The sequence below is a fragment of the Macrotis lagotis genome, chromosome 7 (assembly GCF_037893015.1).
Source record: "Macrotis lagotis isolate mMagLag1 chromosome 7, bilby.v1.9.chrom.fasta, whole genome shotgun sequence".
Lineage (NCBI taxonomy): Eukaryota > Metazoa > Chordata > Mammalia > Peramelemorphia > Peramelidae > Macrotis > Macrotis lagotis.
The window spans coordinates 93714865-93736582 of NC_133664.1; the positions used below are offsets into that span (position 1 = coordinate 93714865).

At 36.8% G+C, this 21718-nt stretch overlaps 1 protein-coding gene across 8 annotated transcripts in view; it reads left to right on the forward strand.

Annotated features, from left to right (window-relative positions):
• PRKAG2 (protein kinase AMP-activated non-catalytic subunit gamma 2) overlaps positions 1 to 21718 on the forward strand; it is a 443517-nt gene that overhangs the window by 383877 nt on the left and 37922 nt on the right. For all 8 annotated transcript variants that reach the window (XM_074193311.1, XM_074193312.1, XM_074193316.1 and 5 more), the window contains one exon: positions 20919 to 21028. In XM_074193311.1, the coding sequence (XP_074049412.1) occupies positions 20919 to 21028 (110 nt within the window). The remainder of the gene's footprint in view (positions 1 to 20918; positions 21029 to 21718) is intronic.

Sequence of the window (21718 nt, forward strand, 5' to 3'; positions counted from 1 at the left end):
TGAGTACTACAAAGGCACTTAAAAGTCATCACCAATGAAATATCATCAGCTCTAGACTATCAGAAGTACAGAGGACCCAACAGCCCTCAAGTCACCAAATTCTACTTTGTGATGATAGGAGGGAACTAACAGCCACCAGGTGTTTATAACTTCAAATTGAGGGATATGAGTGTGTTGACTCCAAGAGGGTTATAGATCCCATTTTTCAGATGAGCGAAGTCATTTTCCTATTGTTTTATAGATGGTATCAGACATACTTTGATTTTTTTATTTTCGCGAGTCATTGGGGTTAAGTGACTTGTCCAAGGTCACACAGCTAGGCAATTATTAAATGTCTGAGGATGATTTGAATTCAGGTCCTCTTGGCTCCTCCTCTATCCACTGCACCACTTAGCTGCCCCAGACATACTTGGTTGACTTCTCTACTTTCCACTTGACATAGCAAAGATATACATTTAGACTACTGCTAGACTAGACTATGCTTGGAGAGATGAGGACTGACTCTTGAAACATTTGTAGCAAAGCTTGAATCTTTTTGGTCTGATTGTCATAATCCAAAGTTAATATTAATGATTTCTCTGAGTATAGCCGAGTATAGCAAAGTAACACATGTAGAACTATATTGAAAAAGCTAAGGAAAATAATTAAATCTTTACAGACTCTGTTTGGGATATTTATCCAAAATGTTTTTTTAAAGACTCAACTCTGCATAGAGTACTAGTTTTCTAATTGTTATATAGTTCTTTTCCTATCCTTTTATCCATTCTACTTCTGTTTTATTAGACTATATACTGTGAGAAATCGATTTTAAAATGAATACCTTCATAATATTTTTTCTGTATGAAAAGATATTTTTGCATGACTTGGGCATTTCAAGAGTATTTTTCTGATGCAACTAAAAGGAATTTTGTGTAAGTAAAACATTCCATAGAACATAAGGTTTTATGTGTCTTTATCCATTTATCAGGCATGAATTTATTGTCCTTTTGATAAGGACTTTAAGAACAATAACTTCATTCGAATGTTATAGAGGAACTCTCAGGCTTCGTGGACAACAGATACTCCTGGGACACCTTCAACAACCAGTCCCTCCAGCTTAAAAGCTTCTCTACAACTCTCTCTATTCAATACTCTTTCAGTTCTTCTGATTACATCAGAGAAAGACCTCTAGTGGGCCTTAATCTCTTATTAACACTATATAATTTACTCCCTAATTAAGGGCCTGTCTCTATTTACCTCACATATTGTGTATAACCAGCTCAGATATCTGAATCAGCAAAACTATTTTAAAGTTTTATAAATTGAATTTACAGTGTTTCCTGGCCTTTAATGCCTAAGCTAGTTGATAGACTCAAAACTCTGAAGATCAGCAGAGCTATGTGCAAGTGGATTTCTGCCCTGAGTTGCCTGGTAGTCTAGAATTTTATAGCCCCTATCAGTTATGGAACCAACAACCTAGTTGTACCATAGAACTGGTTTTTCTAAGTAGTTTATTTGTGAGAGGCAGCATGGTGTTGAAGTGAATAGACACAGTACCTGGAGTTAGAAGACCTTGAGTTCAAATCTGGCCTCAGATACTTATTAGCTGTGTGACCCATTACCTCTCCCAAAAATTGTGTATGTATAGAGAGGCTTTGGAAAGGTCCTTATATATTCTAAACATTTTTAACTGAAGCATTTGCTTCCTGCAGGACTGACCATTGTTTAAAATAAGGCATTTCACCTTCAAGACTATAGTTGTCTAATTGCCTCTCCTGATCTAAAAAAAAAAACCCATGATCCTATTCTGAATTTTAAAATCTAAAAGAAAAATCAAAATGTTTTCAAAAACTGCATTTAATTTCTTTTCTTTTATTATGAACTTGATTGTCACTATACATTTCAATTTACAAAGAACAAAATGAATATGAAATCATGAATTTCTGTTATATAAGATTCATTTTTAAAAATGTATTTTATGATTACTGATGTTTTCTTTATCTCAATTACAGCCTACCAACTCCCCCCACATAGAAATCTAACTTTATAATTAGTCAATATACTGAATCAAAACAAATGAACATATTTAGTCAAGTCTAAAAATGAATATATCCACGTTTATTTTTTATTAATAATCTGTTATGTGACATTAAAATGATTACCCTGCTTTGGAAACTAAAAAAGAAAATAAAATCCTCCCTTTTCTCCTTTATGTATTCTCCCTTATATATATGCATTTATTATTATTTATAAATATATTGTATAGTAAACATTTATTTTAACAAATAGAAAAAAAAACCTGTTTCTTATCTCTATTGTTATAAACTCCTAATTTAGTGAGTTTCAATTACATTGCAACAATTCTTATGTTATTTGTTTTCATAAAATCCATTCCCCATGCCAGTAGTATAACCCTACCCCATATCTTTGTCTCTCAAAATCCCTAACTTTTTTCATGATCCATTTCAGGTATCTCTTCCTATGAAGATTTCCTTAGCATTTCTCCACCAATTGTTAATGACTTTTTTTCTAATATTCCTCAAATTGTGCTTGTGTGTGTGTGTGTTTGTGTGTGTGTGTGTGTGTGTGTGTGTACGTGTAATACACTTGTAATGTCAGAAGAATCAATTAACAATTGACAAGGATTTATTAAGTGGGTCTTATATTAGATTGTACAAGATGTATAGCATAACATAAGGTTTTAGAGTCTTTAATTCATCTAGCAGAGTAGAATGTAAGTTTTTTAAGAGTGAGACCCAAATTTAAGTTTTTATTTTTGCATCACTAGAGACAATATGATGTTCTAGAGAAGAGACCAGGTCCCTAAGGCTCAGAAGCCTAGGGTTCAAATCCGCACACATACTGACATAGTCAAACTTAGGCAAGTAATTAACTTCTTAGAGTGCTAGGCAGCTCTCTAAAACCAGCTGCAGAAAAAGTATGCACTCATATTGGTGAAGGGAGTTTCATTACCTGGGAGTTCTCTTTATTCCTATCTATATTTTTATATATCTCCATTTTCTAGTATGTCTTTCCTTCATACTCTTCCAGAGGATAATCCCTTATAACAAATAATTTAAACTGGAACATGGAGTTTTAGCAAAACCAACTCACATATCAACTAAGTCCCACATTATATTCAGTATTCCACACTTATACTTCCTCTCCTGTGCAAATAAGAGAAAGAGGAACACTTGTGTCTCCTATTTTTATAAAGAATGAATTTTTAAAAATAAAATTTTATTGATCCCATTTGGTTTTATATCATCTACATTTCCCAATATACTTTCCCTTCCAACCCCTTCTGGAGAGACATCTTTTATGACAAAGGAGAAAAAAATTCCACAAAACTAAGCAACACATCAAAAAAATCTGACATATGTAGTATTTAACACTTGTAGCTCCCACCTCTGCAAAGGTAGGTAGAGTTACCGTCTCATATCTCTTTGCTATGGCCGAGTGTGATCACTATATTTTAACAGCCTTCCATTTCAGTTGCTCTGTTGTCATTCTTTTTACACTGTGGTAATCATTTAGTCACAGTCTACTAGAATTTATTAAGTACCCACTAATATGCTAAGCATTGTAAATACAAAGAAAGGCAAAAAAAAAAAAATCAGCCCTTGCTCTCCAGGAACTCTCAATTTAAGGAGAAGAGAGCATGTAAACAATTCTGTACAAATAAGATAGAGACAGGATAAATTGGGAGTAGTCTCAGGGAGAAGATACTAAGATTAAGGAAGACTGGGAAAAAGGTCTTTTACAGCAAGGTGAGCCAGAAAACAGAGTTGAGAAGGGAGAACATTCTAGGAATGGAAGACAGAGAAAGCATTCAGTCTAGAGATGTAGTTGTCATTGTAGTTGTTATTATTGATAATGGTGATCATCATCCTTTGATATTGAAGGAGATCAATGATGTCTTGACAACCTGGGTATGAATTAGATTTGAGTGAGGTAATGTTGCACAAAGTCATAAACCTTATTACTTTCTCTTCCTGAGTCATTGAAGTTCAGTGGTACAACATTATGTTTTGTCCTTCATTCTCAAAGAAGACTATGACATCAAGGAGGTGATGTCATGATAAGTACGTGGATTGGATTTAAACAAAGGGGTGCTGTGCTCAGTCACAGCCTTACTTTCTCCTCCAGAACCATCTGGGTCCAATGGCCAGAAATGAATCAGGATGACTAGAGGTGGTCCTGGATGTGAGTTAATCAGGGTTAGTGACTTGTTCAAGGTCACACAGCTAACACATGTCAAGTGTCTGAGATCAGATTCGAACTCCCATCTGCCCTGACTCCAAGGCCAGTGCTCATCCACTGTGCTACCTAGCTGCCAGTGGTATGACAAAAGTCAAGACAGTTGCAGTGACCTGGAGTTCAGTGGATGACCCTGGCTCAACATGCCACAGTGTAGGAATTGTAAGATTTGGCAGTGAATTAGATACATGATGTGAGTGATAAGGATGAGTTGAAGATGAGACTGAGACTATGGGTTTAGGTAACTAGGAAGATAGTAATGCACTCAAGAATAGGAAATTGCAGGAGATAGGTTTGGGGAGGAGCATAATGAATTCTGTTTGAGATGCCTATAGGTTTTCTAGTTTAAGATGACCAAGAGACAATTGGAGAATAGAGATATGGATAGAGATATCTGAGATTATCTGCTTAGAGATAATTTAATCCATGGAATCTAATAAAATCACAAAGATAGATAGTACAGAGGAGAAAGAAGAAAGGGACTCAGAACAGAGCATTTGGGAGATCCCCCATTTACCAAGTATAACATGGATGAAAGACCAACAAAAGAGAAATGAGATAGCTTGAAGCTTAAGAGAAAAATATTCATAAAGAGATGGTGTTTAGCAATGTCAAAAACTGCTGCAGAGATCAAAGAAGATCAGGATTGATAAAAAGACTTGTTTCCCACCATTGTGGGAAATTCAATATGGCATCAAGTGACTAAAAAGTAATACTAAGAGCACTAAAGGTCCATCTAAGCTAGAAAGAGTTAAAAGTCTCTAAGAGTTTCAACTCTTTGAATTTACAAATGAGGTAACTGAAATTAAAGAGGTTTCCTTGACTTTCTGAAGATCACATAAGTAACAAACATCTGGAATTCCTTATATTTTCTAAAAAAATAACTTTTTAACTTATTTTTATGGCAAGTCACAGTCACCTCTATTTTCTCTGGTAAATAGCAGTAGTTTTGGGAATTCTATGAAAAGTTGATTAGTGTACAACATTTTAAGTATTTTGAATTTCAGAGTGTTAGAAAGGTAAGTTTTCTAAAACAAAATGAGAATATTGTTTCACCTGTTTTTAGTGTTAAATTAGCTCAAATAAACCTTCTGGATATGTTTCTCCAAAGGGCAGACATACATAGGATGTGCCAATAACTGTTTTTTTCTTTGTTCACCTACTCCAATTCTTGCAAGATTAGCACAAAGGATATCATAACCACCTATGGGTTTTTTACTATTTTCTACAAATGTGTTAAACCAAAAGATAAGGAAGGAATATATTACTATTCATAGAAAACTTTAAAAGTCCAAACTCTTGTCAAGGGGGCAAGATTTCTTATGTCCTGTGTGTTCACCATAGCTCCTCTGTCAAACCATTTTTCTTCATTTTTTTCTGGTCACCTTAAAGCTTCAAAAAAAAAGGTTTCTCTTTCAATTTTATGAAAACACTGTAATATATAAAAATACCATATATTCATTAAATATTTTTCCTTAGACATTGTTAGATATTTCTTTTCTCTTCTATTTTCTCCTCTTTATTATGTAAAAAGGGGGAAATGTTAAGACTTAATAGAACACTGTACCTGCTAATCTCCATCATTTTTAAATATGTAAGGATTTTTGGTTGCAGTCAGGAGTGGACAAACCAAGATAGTTCTTTGGACATCACAGTGCCTAATGATCTTCAAAGATCCCACAGTTAATCCCTGAATACATTTCTGGAGAAAGTCACCAACTCACCAGGTTGTGAAACTAGCTTGAGAAGCAATAGTAATAGTATAATAAGGAAATGGAAACCTAGTCAATGCTCGTTGAAGAAGGGAGAAAAAGAAGCAGCAACTGCATCTGGTATAAGGGTAGAGTCCCCTTAATTTTGCCAACTCTTTCTTTCTCTAGCTTAATTTCATTAATCTGTGCTTCTGCCTAGACTTGGTCCCTAGAGGCTTAAAAAATGTCTTGCTGTATGGTTGGCACCCAAACTTTTGATCTTATTTAGCCCTGGGTGACTCCTCCTAAATTCATTATCATTCTCTTCCAAACCTTCTCCCAATCTTGGTTCTAACCTATGCAACTTAATTTTTTCCTCTTCCTTTTGACTTATTAACTCAAGGTGAAGTCAGGTATAAGGGAAAATACATGCATGAAGACCAAAAGCCTCCTAAAAGAAAGAAGGTGTAAAAAACAATCTGAGAAAGGCTAACCAAAGGCAAGAGGGCAAAAAGTGAGGCCAGTATAAAAAGGCTTTGATAAAAGGGCTGTTGAAAGATTGGTTGTAGACTCCAGTCTATCAGACATAAATTTGACTAACCTGAACTAAATTCACTTTGAGTTTAGTTCCAACTATATTATTTATAACCCCTACACCTCAGTTTCCATCTCTTCAAGATAAAAAGCAAGGCACTGAATGAAAGAATGAATAAAAGCAATTTATCAAGTGTTTATTATGTGTCAGGTACTGGTGATGCAAGTAGAGAAGGAATACATTCCTTTTTCTCAATGAACTTACATCCTTACTAAGGGAAATAACATAAATAATTTTTAGTTACAGGTTGGATGGAAAAGCCAGATGACTTAAGGATGTGAATACTGAAAAATGAATGCACTTATACCCATATGTACCTACTATGTGTGTGTGTGTGTGTGTGTGTGTGTGTGTGTAGATGTGTGTGAGTATGTGTTTGTTTAATTTAGAAATGGAAACTGAAGTATAGAAGCTGTAACCAGGAGCAATGAATAGAAGTTGCAAAGAAGCAAATACTATAGCCCTGATATTAGGAAAAATTTCCTATATTAGACAAAGTGGAAAGATCTGTTTGAAAAGGAGTGAGTTTTCCCTTGTGAGAGGTCCTTCAGCAAAGAAAGGCTTGATGAGCATTTGTCAGATATATCACACTCTTTTTGAGATGTGGGCTAGTCTGGATGGTTTCTGATGTCCCTACAAACTCTGAACATGATGTGATTCTATAAATGACTGACCGGTAAAAGATCCTGACTTAAACTTCTTTATTTTTTGTCCATTGAGTCAGTGTATCTTAAAATAAACGAAAATGATGGTAACTTGTACCTGGTACCAATGAGCATTAGATAGGAGGTTCATTATTATCAAAAATGTTTCCTAAAAAAAAAAAGTTTCCACTAATATCCTGGCAGTTGTCTCATATCTACTCCTTGTCCCAGATAACACTCATAGACTTAAGTTGATGACATAGGTCCTTTGACTGATGAAACAAAAACTAAGTAGTAGAATAAGAATGAGAAAAGGAAAGCTATCTCTATAGTGAACATCCCTAAACCATCCTTTGCCATTTAAAAGAGTTTTTCCAATTACATGTAAAGATAGTTTTCAACAGTCATTTTTATAAGATTTTGAGTTCCACATTTTCTCTCCTCCACCCATGATAAAGTAATCTAATAATAGGTTTTACATGTACAATCATGTCAAAAATAATTCCATATTAGTCATGTTGTGAAAGAATAATATAAAGAAAAGGGGAAAAACCATGAGAAAGAAAAAACACAACAAATTTTTAAAACTGAAAATAGTATGCTTTGAGCTGTTTTGGGTTCTAAGTTCTTTCTCTGAATGTGTATGGCAATTTCCATCACAAGTTTTTTAGGATTGTCTTTGATCACTGCATTGCTGAGGAGAGCTAAGGCTATCATAGTTGATCATCATCCTATAATGTTGCTTTTAAGATATACAAATGAGCTCCTGGTTCTGCTAACTTTAATCTGCATCAGTTCATTTAAGTCTTTCCAAGGTTTTCTGAAATCTGCCTGCTCGTGATTTCTTACAGATTATTTTCTATCACATTCATATACCGCAATTTGTTCATCCAGTGACCAGCTGAAAGGTAGCTCTTGATTTCCAATTCTTTGCCACTATGAAAAGAACTGCTATTAAATACTTTTGTACATGTGGGTCTTTTTTCCCTTTTTTTGATCTCTTTGGGATATAGACCTAGTATACATTGCCATTTTTAAAAATTCCCTTATAAAATTATTAGACACATAAAGATATTGGATTTGTACAATCCTCTTGTTTTCCTATTTATAAAAGTTGCATGTTCTTGAGACTTAGAATCAAACTATTAAATTCTTAATCAACTATTCTTACACATAAACACAACTCTCAACTATAAAGATAATCGACTGCTGTAGTATAAAATAAAATCAAGGAGAATACTGATGTCCTCTCATATTACTTCATGCTAAGAATTTGCCTTCATCAGGAGAATAATCACATGAACCCATTAAGACATAAGAATAAATTAAAAGTCACTATCTGAATAGTATCTGCAAGGTGTTGCTGTTTTAAGGGATATAATCTGCTGTTTTAAGGGATGTAATTTGACCTATTATGATTTATCAAAAATGTTATTCAGGGGGAAATTTGGTGTATTAGATGACATTCTGACTTCAGAAGCAGGAAGACCTGAATTCCAGTCCTGCCTTTGTTTTCATACTATCTGGGTGATTACTCTGCCAATTCAGAGAAAGTACCATCTACCATAGTTTATTCAATAATGAAATTACAGAATCAGTCTCTCCAAAAAAAAATCAAGAAAGATAACTAAGCTTGACCTAGCTCACTAAGAGATGAAGATAAAAGGAGATAAGGGACCTAAATGAGTGATGCACTAAAAGCTATGCTAGCCCAAGGGCTAGTACTCTTAAGTTCTCTAGACATTAAACTAGAATAGCAAGCAAATTCTAGTTAGTCATCTTTAAACACTGAAGATAAGACAATTTACCAACATTTTTAAAAAAGAAAGCCATTTAAGAACTCGGGCATGGGGTGAGGCCACATGGCATAATGCAAAGAGTTGGTGGACTTCTATTCAGAGTCAATCCCTAGGTAAATCATCTAACATCTGGTCCCTTTCTAAAGGGAAGAACTTTGACTGTTGTCTAAGGTCCCTTTCAGATCTACATGAAATCTATAGAACATTTTATAATATTAAGTGAAATTAGTTGTTTTTTAAATAGTTTTATTCTGCCTTTTGTTTTGTCATCCCACATTTACTGCTGTCTCCCCAAACCCATCAAGGGAGCTTTTACTTGTAGCAAAGGAAGAGAGTTAAAGCAAAACTAGTCATTCCCAACAGCAGCATTTGAGGGCAAATGCAATGTTCCATAAGGAAAAGACACATTTTCTTATTTCTTCTTGTAAAGACACATTTTCTTATTTCTTCTTGTATCAGGGCCACAGTAAATCATTACAGTATTATAGTTTTGAGCTTCATTTTAGTAGTGTCATTTACATTATTCCTGTCATTTATATTAATTTTCCTGTTTCTGCTTATGCTGCATTGTTTTATCATTTCATACCAAATTTCCCAAGTTTCTTTTAAGTCCTTATAATCACCATTTCTTATAGTGCGGATGTTATTCATATTCCATAACTTGTTCAACAGTTTCCCCTGTAGATGGTCACTCACTTTATTTCTAGTTTTTCACTTCTACAAAAAATTCTGTTTTGTGAGGTGGCTAGGCGGCACAGTGGATAAAGCACTGGCCCTGGAGTCAGGAGTACCTGGGTTCAAATCTGGTCTCAGATATTTAATAATTACCTAGCTGTGTGGCCTTGGGCAGTCCACTTAACCTCATTTGCCTTGCAAAAACCTAAAAAAAAAAATCTGCTTTGAATCCTTTGTGGGTGTGTGGGTGTAGGGAGGGTGTGTGTGTGTGGGGGGGGTATGTGTGACTGTAGAGACTTTTCTCCCATAAATATCCAATTGTTTTCCAGAATAGCTGGCCCAATTTCTGGCTCCTACAGCAATATATTAGTATGCCTAGCCTCCCATGGCTCCTCCATCACTGGCTATTTCCATATTTCATCATTTTTTCCAGGTTGCTAACTATGAGATAAAAATTTGGATTAAAACTTTAAAGTTTTACTGTTATTAGTCATTTGGAGCAGGCTTTCATAGGACTGTTCATAGTTGGCAATTCTTTGAAAACAGTTCACATCCTTTGACCACTTGAGTCTGCTAGTGGTAAGAAAACCAAAAATGATTTAGATATTTGTAAGCCATTGCAACACTGATATAAAAGAATTTATCTTGTCTTCATGCATTTAAGGCAGCTCTCTACTTAGCCTGAAGCAGTACTCATAGCTCACAGCTCTGACCACATAAATACAGTGGATGGCAACATCATATAATGCTATATAGTGAACAGCTAACACTCAAGCTGTCATAGGGAAGGTGAAAATCAGATGACCAAAAGGAATAACATAAAGAATTCTATTTCAAACAGCACACATACATTTAGACATTTTGGAGCATAGAACTAACAGACTAACCTAGCACACAGTAGTCAGAATTTTACGTAGAGGTGCCAAGTGGAATCTAACAGACAAAATAGAAAATAACTACAGCGTTTGCAACTAATAAGGACAGGGTAAGGGACTAAACCTACTAATTTCACTGGTATTAGGAACTCCCAAGTGAGGGAGGGTACTGCTTCTATGAAGTCTCTGCAATTTGTAGTCTTAGAAAATTGCCTAAAGCAGCAGTATCAAACTCAAATAAATTAGATACTTCAGGATCCCTGTGGGGCTGCATATTAATTGGTTGTTTGTTGTTGTGATGACTTTTTTATGATCCCATTTGCAATTTTCTTGGCAAAGAGACTGGAGTGATTTGCCATTTTCTTCTCTGGCTCATTTTATAAATGAAGAAACTGAGGCAAACAGGGTTATTCACTTGCCCAGCTAGGAAGTAACAGATCTGAAATTATTAAAATGAGTCTTCTTGACTCCAAGCCAAACACCATCCACTGTGCAACCTAACTGCCCAAATATTGCCATAGAAAACCACATATTAACATTATCTATGTTTTATTGTATTTCTATTTATCTTGTTAAATATTTCCCCATTACATTTTAATCTGGTCCAGATTAAATAATTAAATTACTTGCCCAGGTGCACCTCTCAGTTACCACCAGACAGTCTCTTAGGTTCTGGAATTCTGAACTGCATTGGGATATGTTGATTGGGAGCCCACACTAAATTGAGCATCATATAGAGAGCTTCCATGATCAGGAATCCATCAGGTTGACTAAAGAAGAGTGAACCAGGCTAAGTAGGAAACATAGCTGGTCAAAACTTCTGTTCTGATCACTAATGGGATCTGTCCTATGAGATAAGCCTCTGTAACTTCCAGCTTCTGGGAAATGGGGGAATTCACTTTTTTTTTCTTTTTTAGGTTTTTGTAAGGCAAACAGGGTCAAGTGGCTTGCCCAAGGCCACACAGCTAGGTAATTATTAAGTGTCTGAGACCAGATTTGAACCCAGGTACTCCTGACTCCAGGGCCAGTGCTTTATCCACTATTCCACCTAGCTGCCCTGTCGGGGGTCGGCCCTGACCGCCTGGGTGGATAGGACCTCCCCGGGAGTGAGGTCAGACCAACCCAGAGAAGACACGGCTCCTTAAGGGGAGCAGTGGCTTCGCCTGGTTGGCCTGTGTCCATTGCTCCAATCGGGTGGTAGGTTCTGCCCTCGGGGCGGATTGGGGTGGCAGCCCGGAAATAACTCCCTATATTATCCAGCGCCCTGAGCTATTCGGGATCCCTCTGCACCTAATAAAACATATGCCTCCTGAAGAAGTGTCTGCCTGAGTCCCTCCTCGCTGATCCCCGGGGGAGGGAAAACACCAGGGACGCCTGAAGCAGTGCCCACTGAGGAGCTCACTCGGGAGTCTGGGGAAGAAGACCCCGGACACTGCCCCAAGGGAATTCACTTTTTAAAAACTTTCTCAGGGTCAAGCAACCAACCTATGTTAGAGACAAGCAGCTCAATAGTTATGCTATACTATACTTCCTTTCTTGCAATTACTAGCAATCAAAAATCCAAGAGTAATCTTTACTAATATGCTGTGTAAAAAGATTGTTGACCGCCCCCTCAGATCTCTTTTCATCCCTTTATTACCTTCATTCATCGACAGTGATCAGCAATGTCATCTTTAGTGATGAACAACAATGATATATAATTATCAAAATGTAATCATAAATCCCTGAAATTTGCAGTTTTCAGGCAAAAAAAAAGCAAACATTTTTTCAGATATGGCCAAAAAAGAGTAATTTGGGGAATGATTATAATCAGACGTAAATACAGTAGAACCCCATGTAACACAGTTCATTGTATACTTGAATATACTGCAGACCAAATCATATTTTCAAAACATATCTTATGTATACACAGAAGCCCAGTATAATGTTCCAAAAAATATTAAATAGGAGTCACTTCACAATGTATGATAAGCTATAATCACCCCATTTCACTTCTCTGTATAAATAATAAAAGTATAAACCACCTAACTGTACATTAAAGATAAACAGAAATGTGATCCTTACTTTTAACCTAAAAATAATACATTGTGAATTTTAATCAGTATAAATCAAGTAGAATGCAATAAAATTATATTTAATTTGTATTTTCACTTCATTCTTTCACTGTAATGATATTTGGAGTAAGGAAAAAACAGGTAAGAAAATGGATTAAGAAAGCAGGTAGAGAGGGAAAATCAGAGCTGCTTGAAAAATGAGTCAAAGAAAATACAAAGAATTGGAAGCAACTTATTAATTGGAGAATGAGGGAGACTTAAAACAGTCTAAACCTAAGCAGGACCCAGCCCCATTTCTTTTTTCCTAGTATTTTCTTTTTTTTTTTTAAGGCAATGGGATTAAGTGACTTGCTCAATGCCGCACAGCTGTCTGAGGCTGGGTTTGAGCTCAGGTACTCCTGACTCCAGAACTGGTGTTCTATCTACTTCACCACCTAGCTGCCCTCCCCATTTCTTTTTGTTCCAGCTATTCTACTCCTGGTGGCTCTGCTATAGACTTGCTGAACCATTGTAAGCAGACTTTAAAATTAGAGAGTGAGAAGAGACTAGGGAAGTTCTATTAGCTAATAGAACTGAAGATGGACAAATGTTGGTTTCCCACCAGAAGAAGAGAAGGAAGTCTGAAAATTCTAGTGAGCTGACTTTAATTACTGATGAAATGTGAGAAATAGATTTAAAAGGATGATTAGTGAATAACTAAATCAAAAGCAAAGAAGGAATTATCAATAAGTTTTAGGAGGACTTAGAGAAAGTGAGTTTTAATTTAGAAAGAGCTCACAAAGCAAGTTTGGTTGTGTTGATGTCCCATGTTGTTTTTTAATAAAACAGTCTATTTTTTTTAATGAGTCATGCCACACTAATCTCATTTCTTTTTGATGAAGGCATCACTAGACATAAATTGACAATTATATAAACATGACTTACCTAGATTTTAGCAAAGCAAAATTTCTTATACTATTCATGTATACAAGACATGGTACAATAGAAAGAGTGCTGGATATGGAGTCAGGGTGTTTGAGTTCAAAGCCTGTGATCTTTGTGACCTTGGATAAGTCGCCTAATCTCTTTAGTCAGTCTTTCCATTCTAAAATTGGGGTGTGAATTGGACTACAAGGCCTCCAAGGACCTTTTACATAGCTTTACAACTAGATGGTGAATGGGTAGAGCACTAGCCCTAAAGTCAGCAGAACCTGAGTTCAAATGCCATCTCAGACACTTACTAGCTTGTCATTTAACCCTAATGGCATCATCTCCCTGATGTTGTGGTCTTCCTTGAAAGCAAAGGATAAAACTTCATATCTCTATATCTATGTTCCTATGAAATATGGGCTACAGAATAATTCAGTTGGTTGGATGTGAAACTGGTTAAATGGTCAAACCCTGGAGTGGTCATTAGTGCTCACTGTTAAGATATTTGTGGTAGAATGCTCTAGATTATCTGCATTTGAGCTTATTCTCCTTAATGTTTTTAACCAAGAACTTAGATAAAGACTGTACAGAATACATATCAGAAATGCAGATAACCTATAACAAACTGTTTGATTGAGTGTTCTTAGGAGGACTTATGATAGTGGTTTGTGAGGTAAAGGAGACCAGTAATTCTAGTATGTGGTAAGGTAACTACCATATTCTATCATTCTCCATGTCAGTTATTAAGGGAGGACCAATGCCATGGTCAGGAATAAATACACACGCACACACACACACACACACACACACACGCACATGCACGCACTTGGGGGTAGGGATACTGGACTGCTAAGGCTGTTTTCTGATGCTGGGCAGACAACTACTACTCCTGAGTCTGCATCTGCAAATAGTCAGAGATTCTGGGTGACAGGTGTGAAACAACTCCAATAAACAGTAAAAATACCAATTAAAGCTCCATTTCTCCCTATTATTCCAATGACATCATTTATTCAGTAGTTTGTATTGAGCTTTATCCTAAGCCATGGATACAAAGGCTTGCCCTCAAGGAACTCACCTGCCTTCTGAGGGTGGAGATAATGTATGCAAAAAGAGGTATCTATGGAACACTAACAAAAGGCGACCTTGGTATCTTAAAATGGGAAGGTCATGTCTGCAGGGGGATGGGCAACCAGGAAGGGCCTTCTGCTGAAGTTGACTGAGCAGCTGGCTCTTGAGGAAAGCCAGGGATCCCAAAAGACAGAAGCATTGTAGAACATTCCAGGCTTGAGGGTAAGCCAATGCAAAAGGAGGAGATGGAGTAGGGTGGGTAAAGACTATCAAATAGGCCAGTGTGGCTGTGGACCTGTAAGTGAATAGCGAGGAGGAGTGTGTAAAAAGTTTGGGAGCCTTTACTAATCTTGACCCCTTCCCTCTCTCTGATTGGGGGGGGGGGGTCTCTTTCAGAACTGCCTTTTAAAGAATGTGCCCACACTAGCCACGTCCCACCTTGATGCACTCCTCTGGGCTTGTCTGTGTCTGGGGAATAAGGGGAGATGGACCTCCCTCCCAAAGATTTTTAGCTTCCTTTTGTGTTTTATCTTCCATTTGTGTTTTGTAATCTGTATTTGCTGATTTGACCAAAATGTCCCATGGAAGAGTTTATAAAATTTGATTCTAAAGGAAATCGGGAGCCACTGCCATTTATTAAATAGGAGGTGCCTTGGAGTGGCCTTGTGTGGGAAAGATGAATTGGAATAGGGAGAGTCCAATGAGGAGGCCCTTACAGTGGTCCAGAAGATAGATGATGAGGGTAGAGAAACTACTATCTTTGGCAACTTATTGGAAAGTGAGTTGAGTAAGAATGAGACTCACAGGACAAACTGAAGAAGGGAAGTATAGAAGCAAGAAAATGAAGGAGGGGTGTTCTCTTTGAATTGGTAACTTAGAGGTAGTGAGGCCTTGCACAGAGGACTTGTGGGTGGAGAAAAAGGAATGGGGCAAGAGGCGATGTTGAAGTAGAACTCCTCAACCTGAGCTCTGCCTCTAGAAATGGGGAGAGGCAGCTGCTCTGGATTTAACCAGCATTCAATTTGGGTTTTTGTTCTCCTTCATGTTGTTGTCCTGAAGTTATGCATCTGGGTGTCTGCAATGGAACTGAACATCAGCTTTCTAAGGGCAGAGACTTTTACATTTGTCTTTCCATTGCCTTTTCCTATCAAAGTGTCTGATTCATAGGGAGCTGATAATATGTGTCCTACTTTTTCAAAAAAGACCATGAAATCCGGGAGATGACCCCATGACATGCAAGTGAATTGGATTTAAGAGAAGGGGTGCTGTACAAAGTCATTTGTCCTCAGAAGCCACCTGGGTCCAGCAGCCAGATATATATCAGGACTACTGGACATGGTACTGGATAAAGTGGGAGACCTTGGTCTTTTAAAGCTGGGTCTTTCTCAGTTAACAGTTTGAGACAATGCCCATCCAGTGATTAAGGTTAGGTGAGAAAGAGATGAGGAAAAGAGGCCAAAAATGACCCCTTCCAAGGGAAAAAAATAAACTTGAAGAGTTTTAAGCTCAGAGTTTCTTAATTAAGTAACAAGAAGCCTCTTTTTTCAAGTCAAAAAAAAAGCAATCTGGGAAGGTAAGATCCTCTAAATTTCTGGCCAAAACTGCTACAATTGCTATTTACTTTCAGTCTGAACCCATCTGGACCCAAACTATGACCAGGAGAATATAGCCTGAGACTCATTATTGACCAACCTAGAAGAGCCAGAATTAATGAAATACACATTCGTTAATATTTTTCAGGTAATTTAATCATTTTATCAATAGGGCCAGCAGGTTATTAATAAAAGAATGATCATCTGTCTTAGATCAAAGACAATCATGGGGGGAGAGAAATCTCACAGTTTATATACTTTTCAAAAACATTAAATGATCCTTCAAACTGCAAATAGAATTGGTTAATGTGATTGAAGGTGGGATATGTTAAAATGAAGGGTTGAGTATCTATTAGATAGGAAAAGTATCTCCATATCAGAACATCTATCAATCCAAGAACACAATGGGCTTCCCTACCTTAGATTAAATTCCTTGTATTGTTGGTTGATATCAAAATTGAGGAAAATTAAGGCAATTTCATTATCCTTAATGTCCTAAAAGAAAATTGAACTTCAAGTCAGGACTTTGGAAGAAGAGGAAGAGCTCTGTAGCTCCCCAAGATATTGATTATTAATAATAATTTCTCACATTCCCTCATTTGATTACTAAGAGGCTTGACCTCTTCAGTGAAGCACTAACTAATATGACAAGCACTTCATCAAGGGTTTCTAATTATAGGACCTATGAGGGGATGCAATGGGAAAGGAAAAAGAGAAAGATGTACTTCACTTTGACAAAATTTACTATGATAAATAGACCTTACAGATTAAAGGACAAACAGCAAAATGAAATCCTATATATGTTAGTATTGAGAAAAATATTTTCATATAAAAGACAATTAAGTGAGAGACAGTATGGTACTGTGGAAAGAGTACTAGAGAGGAAAGTTAGAAGATTTCAGTTCTAGTCTCATTCTTTCTGTTAATTGTATACCTTGTTAACTAGATAGCCATCTATAAGACACTTCTCTCCTCTGACCCTCAGTTTCCTCTTTTGTCAAATAAAGGGATTAGACCTTTATTTAGGAAAACAATGAATCTAGTTCTAAAGGTTTTACAATTATATCAAATTGTTAAAACATGTTTTTCAGATTGGGCAAATGTAACAATTTATAAGTCAAATCAGAACATAAATGAATGTGTAGTAAAAGTTGAACTCTCTAGCTCAGAGAAGCCTTATATAGTGTCTTATAACACAAATTAGATGCATTCTAAATTTAGACTCTAGTTGGAGGAGAATAGTTCATCTTTGACACAAAAAATAAGGGGCAAGGAGAGTAAAGAATTAGCCATCCTTATTCAAATCAATATAAAATTGAAATATTGAACTCGATATCCATAGAAAAAACTTAAATGTTTAAAATTTCTTCTGTGTTTTAAGTACAGATATAACATAGCACCTGTTCTAGTTTAAGAGCATGAAGTTTGTGACAGGGAGCAATATGAGGTTAAAACTGGAAAAGTAGATTGGAATCAAATTATAAGGGGCTTTGAAGACTACTCAGAGATTAGCAAATTAACTACATGTGTGAACTACTGACTTATTTCCTCAACTATAAAATAAAAAACTTGGAATAGATGAACTCTAAGGATGCTTTCAGTTCTAAACACACAAAAAAAAGTTTATTATCTGGATAGTGGGAATTTTCTGAAGGTTTTGAACTATGCTTCTCTGAGTAGGTGTGATCTATTCAGAGCAGTTCACTAGAAAAACAGACTTTGAGAACAGAAATTGTCTTTTTCATCTTTTTTTTTTTATTTTTCAACACCAGTGTTTAGCAAGTGTCTGACACCTAGAAGGTGCTTAATAAATATTGATCAACAGTAAGAAAAATGGATTGAAATGGGAACATACTTGAAGGGCTGTTAGGATAGTCTAGGCAAAAAAGGAACAAGGGGCTGAAGTGAGGAAGTTGAAATAGGAATAGAAGGAAAAGCAACAGACTTGGGAGTTGGTGCAGAAGTAAACCAATAAAACTTGGTGATGGTTTCATTGTAGGGGGTGGGAGAATGTTAAAAGTAAAAGCTAACACCAAGTTATAAAGTCTGGGTGATTGGGAAGATGGTGATGCCATCAAGAGAAGTAAAGAAGTTGGAGTGAAGACTATATCTGAAAAGATAATGAAGGTGGTCAATCATCTGTCCAGAGGTAATAATCATTGAAACTGAGGGAGTCAATGGATTCATCAAAGAAGACAGTAGAGAGAAAAAGGGGAAATGGATAAAATCTTGGATATAGTCCCAGGTTTGGAGATAGTGAGGTTTTTATTTCTCCCAGGGTCAAGAGGAGGAGCCAGCAAAGACTGATGAGAGGACTTATCAAAGAAAGACAAGTCAGAGGCAGTTAAGAGTAGAGGGTGGTTGGCAGATGGACACAGGGTAAGGAAGATAAAGTCCCTGATAGGATAGAACTGGAAGTTACCATAATGGCTATTTGATCTTATCCCCTTCATCTTATAGAGAAGTACTCTGAGGTTCAGAAAGATCAAGCGACTTCTAATGTCCCAGAGATCATGAGTAGGATCCAAATCAAAATCTCATACTCCAGATCCAGGGCAGCATACCAAATTAGCAAATAGGTTTGGAAGGAAGAGAGAAGACTGAACTGCCCAATTTCACACAAAATATCTTTAATCTTTCCTATACAAACTATATATCTTGTGATCACTGGAAAGCAATTTTCACTGAAGACATGGAGACATTTCTAAGATAGAAAATGTTATTTTTCAGGGAAAAAAAATTCCATACTTATAATTTATAAACCTAGTGGATGATAGTATCATATAAATCAATCAAAATGCTGCTCTCAAATTCCAAAAGTAAAAGCTTACAAGTTGATTTTCTTGGGTCCCCCCCCCAAAAAAATCATTAAATTTAGTGATAACAACATTAAGAACAAAAACTAGGGGCGGCTAGGTGGCACAGTGGATAAAGCACCGGCCCTGGAGTCAGGAGTACCTGAGTTCAAATCCAGTCTCATACACTTAATAATTACCTAGCCGTGTGGCCTTGGGCAAGCCACTTAACCCTATTTGCCTTTCAAAAAAAAAACCCCTAAAAAAAAAAAACTAGGTTGAGGAGTGATTGGGAGTTGATGTGCTCACTGAGAATCTAAACATTTTTTCCCCAAAAGTTTGTCAATAGAAGGGAGGGGAGATATAAAGGAAGGAAGATACTCTGAGGGAGTATAAGAGTCCAAGAAAAGATTTTTGAAGGCCAGAAACTGCTCTGTGAGAATCTTTGCTAGTTGATGGGAAGAGATAGTACAGAGGATGACAGTGAAGTTACAGGAAACAGAGAAGCCTTGATTGGAGGAGATTGGAAGAGGGTGGGGGTTTGCTGCCTCTCCCTCAGAGAGGGGTGGAAGGAGGAGAGAATTGGGGAGGCCTGTGAAAGCTTGTCTTGTTCAGGTTGGTAAGGATCTGCTAACCTCAGCAGATCCCTTAGCTTCCTTCTCCATCTCCATGAGAGGCCCTTCCAAGGGACTCTCAGGTTAAAGTTATCTTTTTTTTTTAAACGTTACCCATAAGGAGCATATACAGCAGTGTGACTTCCTCACCTTTGAGTGTGGCTTCTCTTCACAGAAGCTGCAGCCAGAAATAGCTCTTAACCCATATTAAGGATACTGCTTCCTGGTCTTTTTTATCTTGACTGAGATATTTGGGTCATGCCATAGGAAGGTCACAAATCTACAAAGCTGCACTGTAACCAAGTTTTGTACATTATATGGGAGTGTACTATTTCTAAACCTTTTCATAGTATCTATGGAAAATTTTTCTCAATCAATAAACATTTATTAAGTGGTGACTACCTGCCAGACACTGAACTAAAATGCTTCTCTTGGACCATTTTATTAGACTCTTAACCTCTATACTACTACTTTGAAGTTAGAACTATTTCCTCCCAGTTTCACATAGTTTCTTTAGAATTTTTCCAGTAACAAAACTGAAATAGCATGACTGCTATTTTACACTGCTAAATTTGCAGAAAATATTTTGTGCTAGGCTCCATAGATTGAATCAATTTTTAGATTATTTTTTAAAAAATTCTTAAGTGCCCTTTCCCCCCTTGTATTTTTTTTAGGGTTTTTTTTTTTGCAAGGCAAATGGGGTTAAGTGGCTTGCCCAAGGCCACACAAGCTAGGTAATTATTAAGTGTCTGAGACCAGATTTGAACCCAGGTACTCCTGACTCCAGGGCCGGTGCTTTATCCACTAAGCCACCTAGCTGCCCCACCCCCTTGTATTTTAATGAATTTAGATGATCTTAGTAGAAAAGTAAAAGATTCAAAAAAATCAAGGAAAAGTAAGGAACTTAATATTGTTCAGTCATTGCCTGACTCATGATTCCTTTGGGGGTTTTCTTGGCAAAGATATTGGAATGGTTTACCATTTCCTTCTCCAACTCGATTTACAGATGATAAACTGAGATAGAGTTAAGTGACTTGTCTAGGGTCACACAATGAGTACATGTCTGAGGTCAGTTTTGAACTCAGATCTTCCTGACACCAGCCCCCCTCCCTCCCTCCTTATCCACTGGGCAACCAGCTGCCCAAAGTAAGGGAGAATAAGAGTTAAATGCAAGCATTCCTAGGCTACAAATGACCATTAGAAACCACAAGAGTATGTAGACTACACCAAGAAGTAGTCTGCTCACTTACCCGTTAACATTCTATTTGTATATGTTAAAATACATGCACACACAGACACACACACACACAAAATCTGATTTCAAGGGTGTCTTAAAGCAAAACATTTGCTATTCTGTTCTTCTTGCAGCAATAGAAGAATCCGAAAGTGATATTTACATGCGATTCATGAAGTCACACAAGTGTTACGACATTGTTCCAACCAGCTCAAAGCTTGTTGTCTTTGACACTACATTACAAGTGAGTATACTCATTTTTTCATAAACTTTTATGTAATTTAGGTTCTCATATGAGAGTCTTTCTTAGACTTGATGATAATGGTAATGATGTTTGTCCTTTGTTCTCAAAGAAGACTATGACATCAGGGAGGTGATGCAATAACAAGGAGTGAGGAGTGAGGTGGTGTTGTGCTAAGTCATAGCCTCACTTTCTCCTTCTGAGCCAGATATGAATCAGGATAACTAAAGATGACCCTGAATGTGAGGCATTCCGAGTTAAAGTGACTTGCCCAGGGCTGGTTTTGAACTTAGGTCCTCCTGATTCCAGGGCCAGTCCTCTATCCACTGTACCACCATCATCATTAAACTGGAGTTCATAATTAATTGGGGGTGGGGAATCTGGTAATTCTTTATGGAAATTATGAATAATAAAATGATCACCACCATCACTACACAGTTCTGTTCAGATGAAATACAACATAACAGACAAAATATATACAGAAGAAATAGAAGTCAGTCTCACAGTGAAGGCAGTAAGATTAAGGAGGACTAAGGAAAGACCTCTTGCAGAAAATGGGACTTGAAAAAAACAACACAGAGATGAAGAAGGAGAAATTCTAGGCATTGAGAAAGTATTCAGTCAGAAAAAAAAAATATTGGGTTTGAGGAAGAGCAAGGAAATGCATTCTCTGCCTTATAGAAACCTAAAATA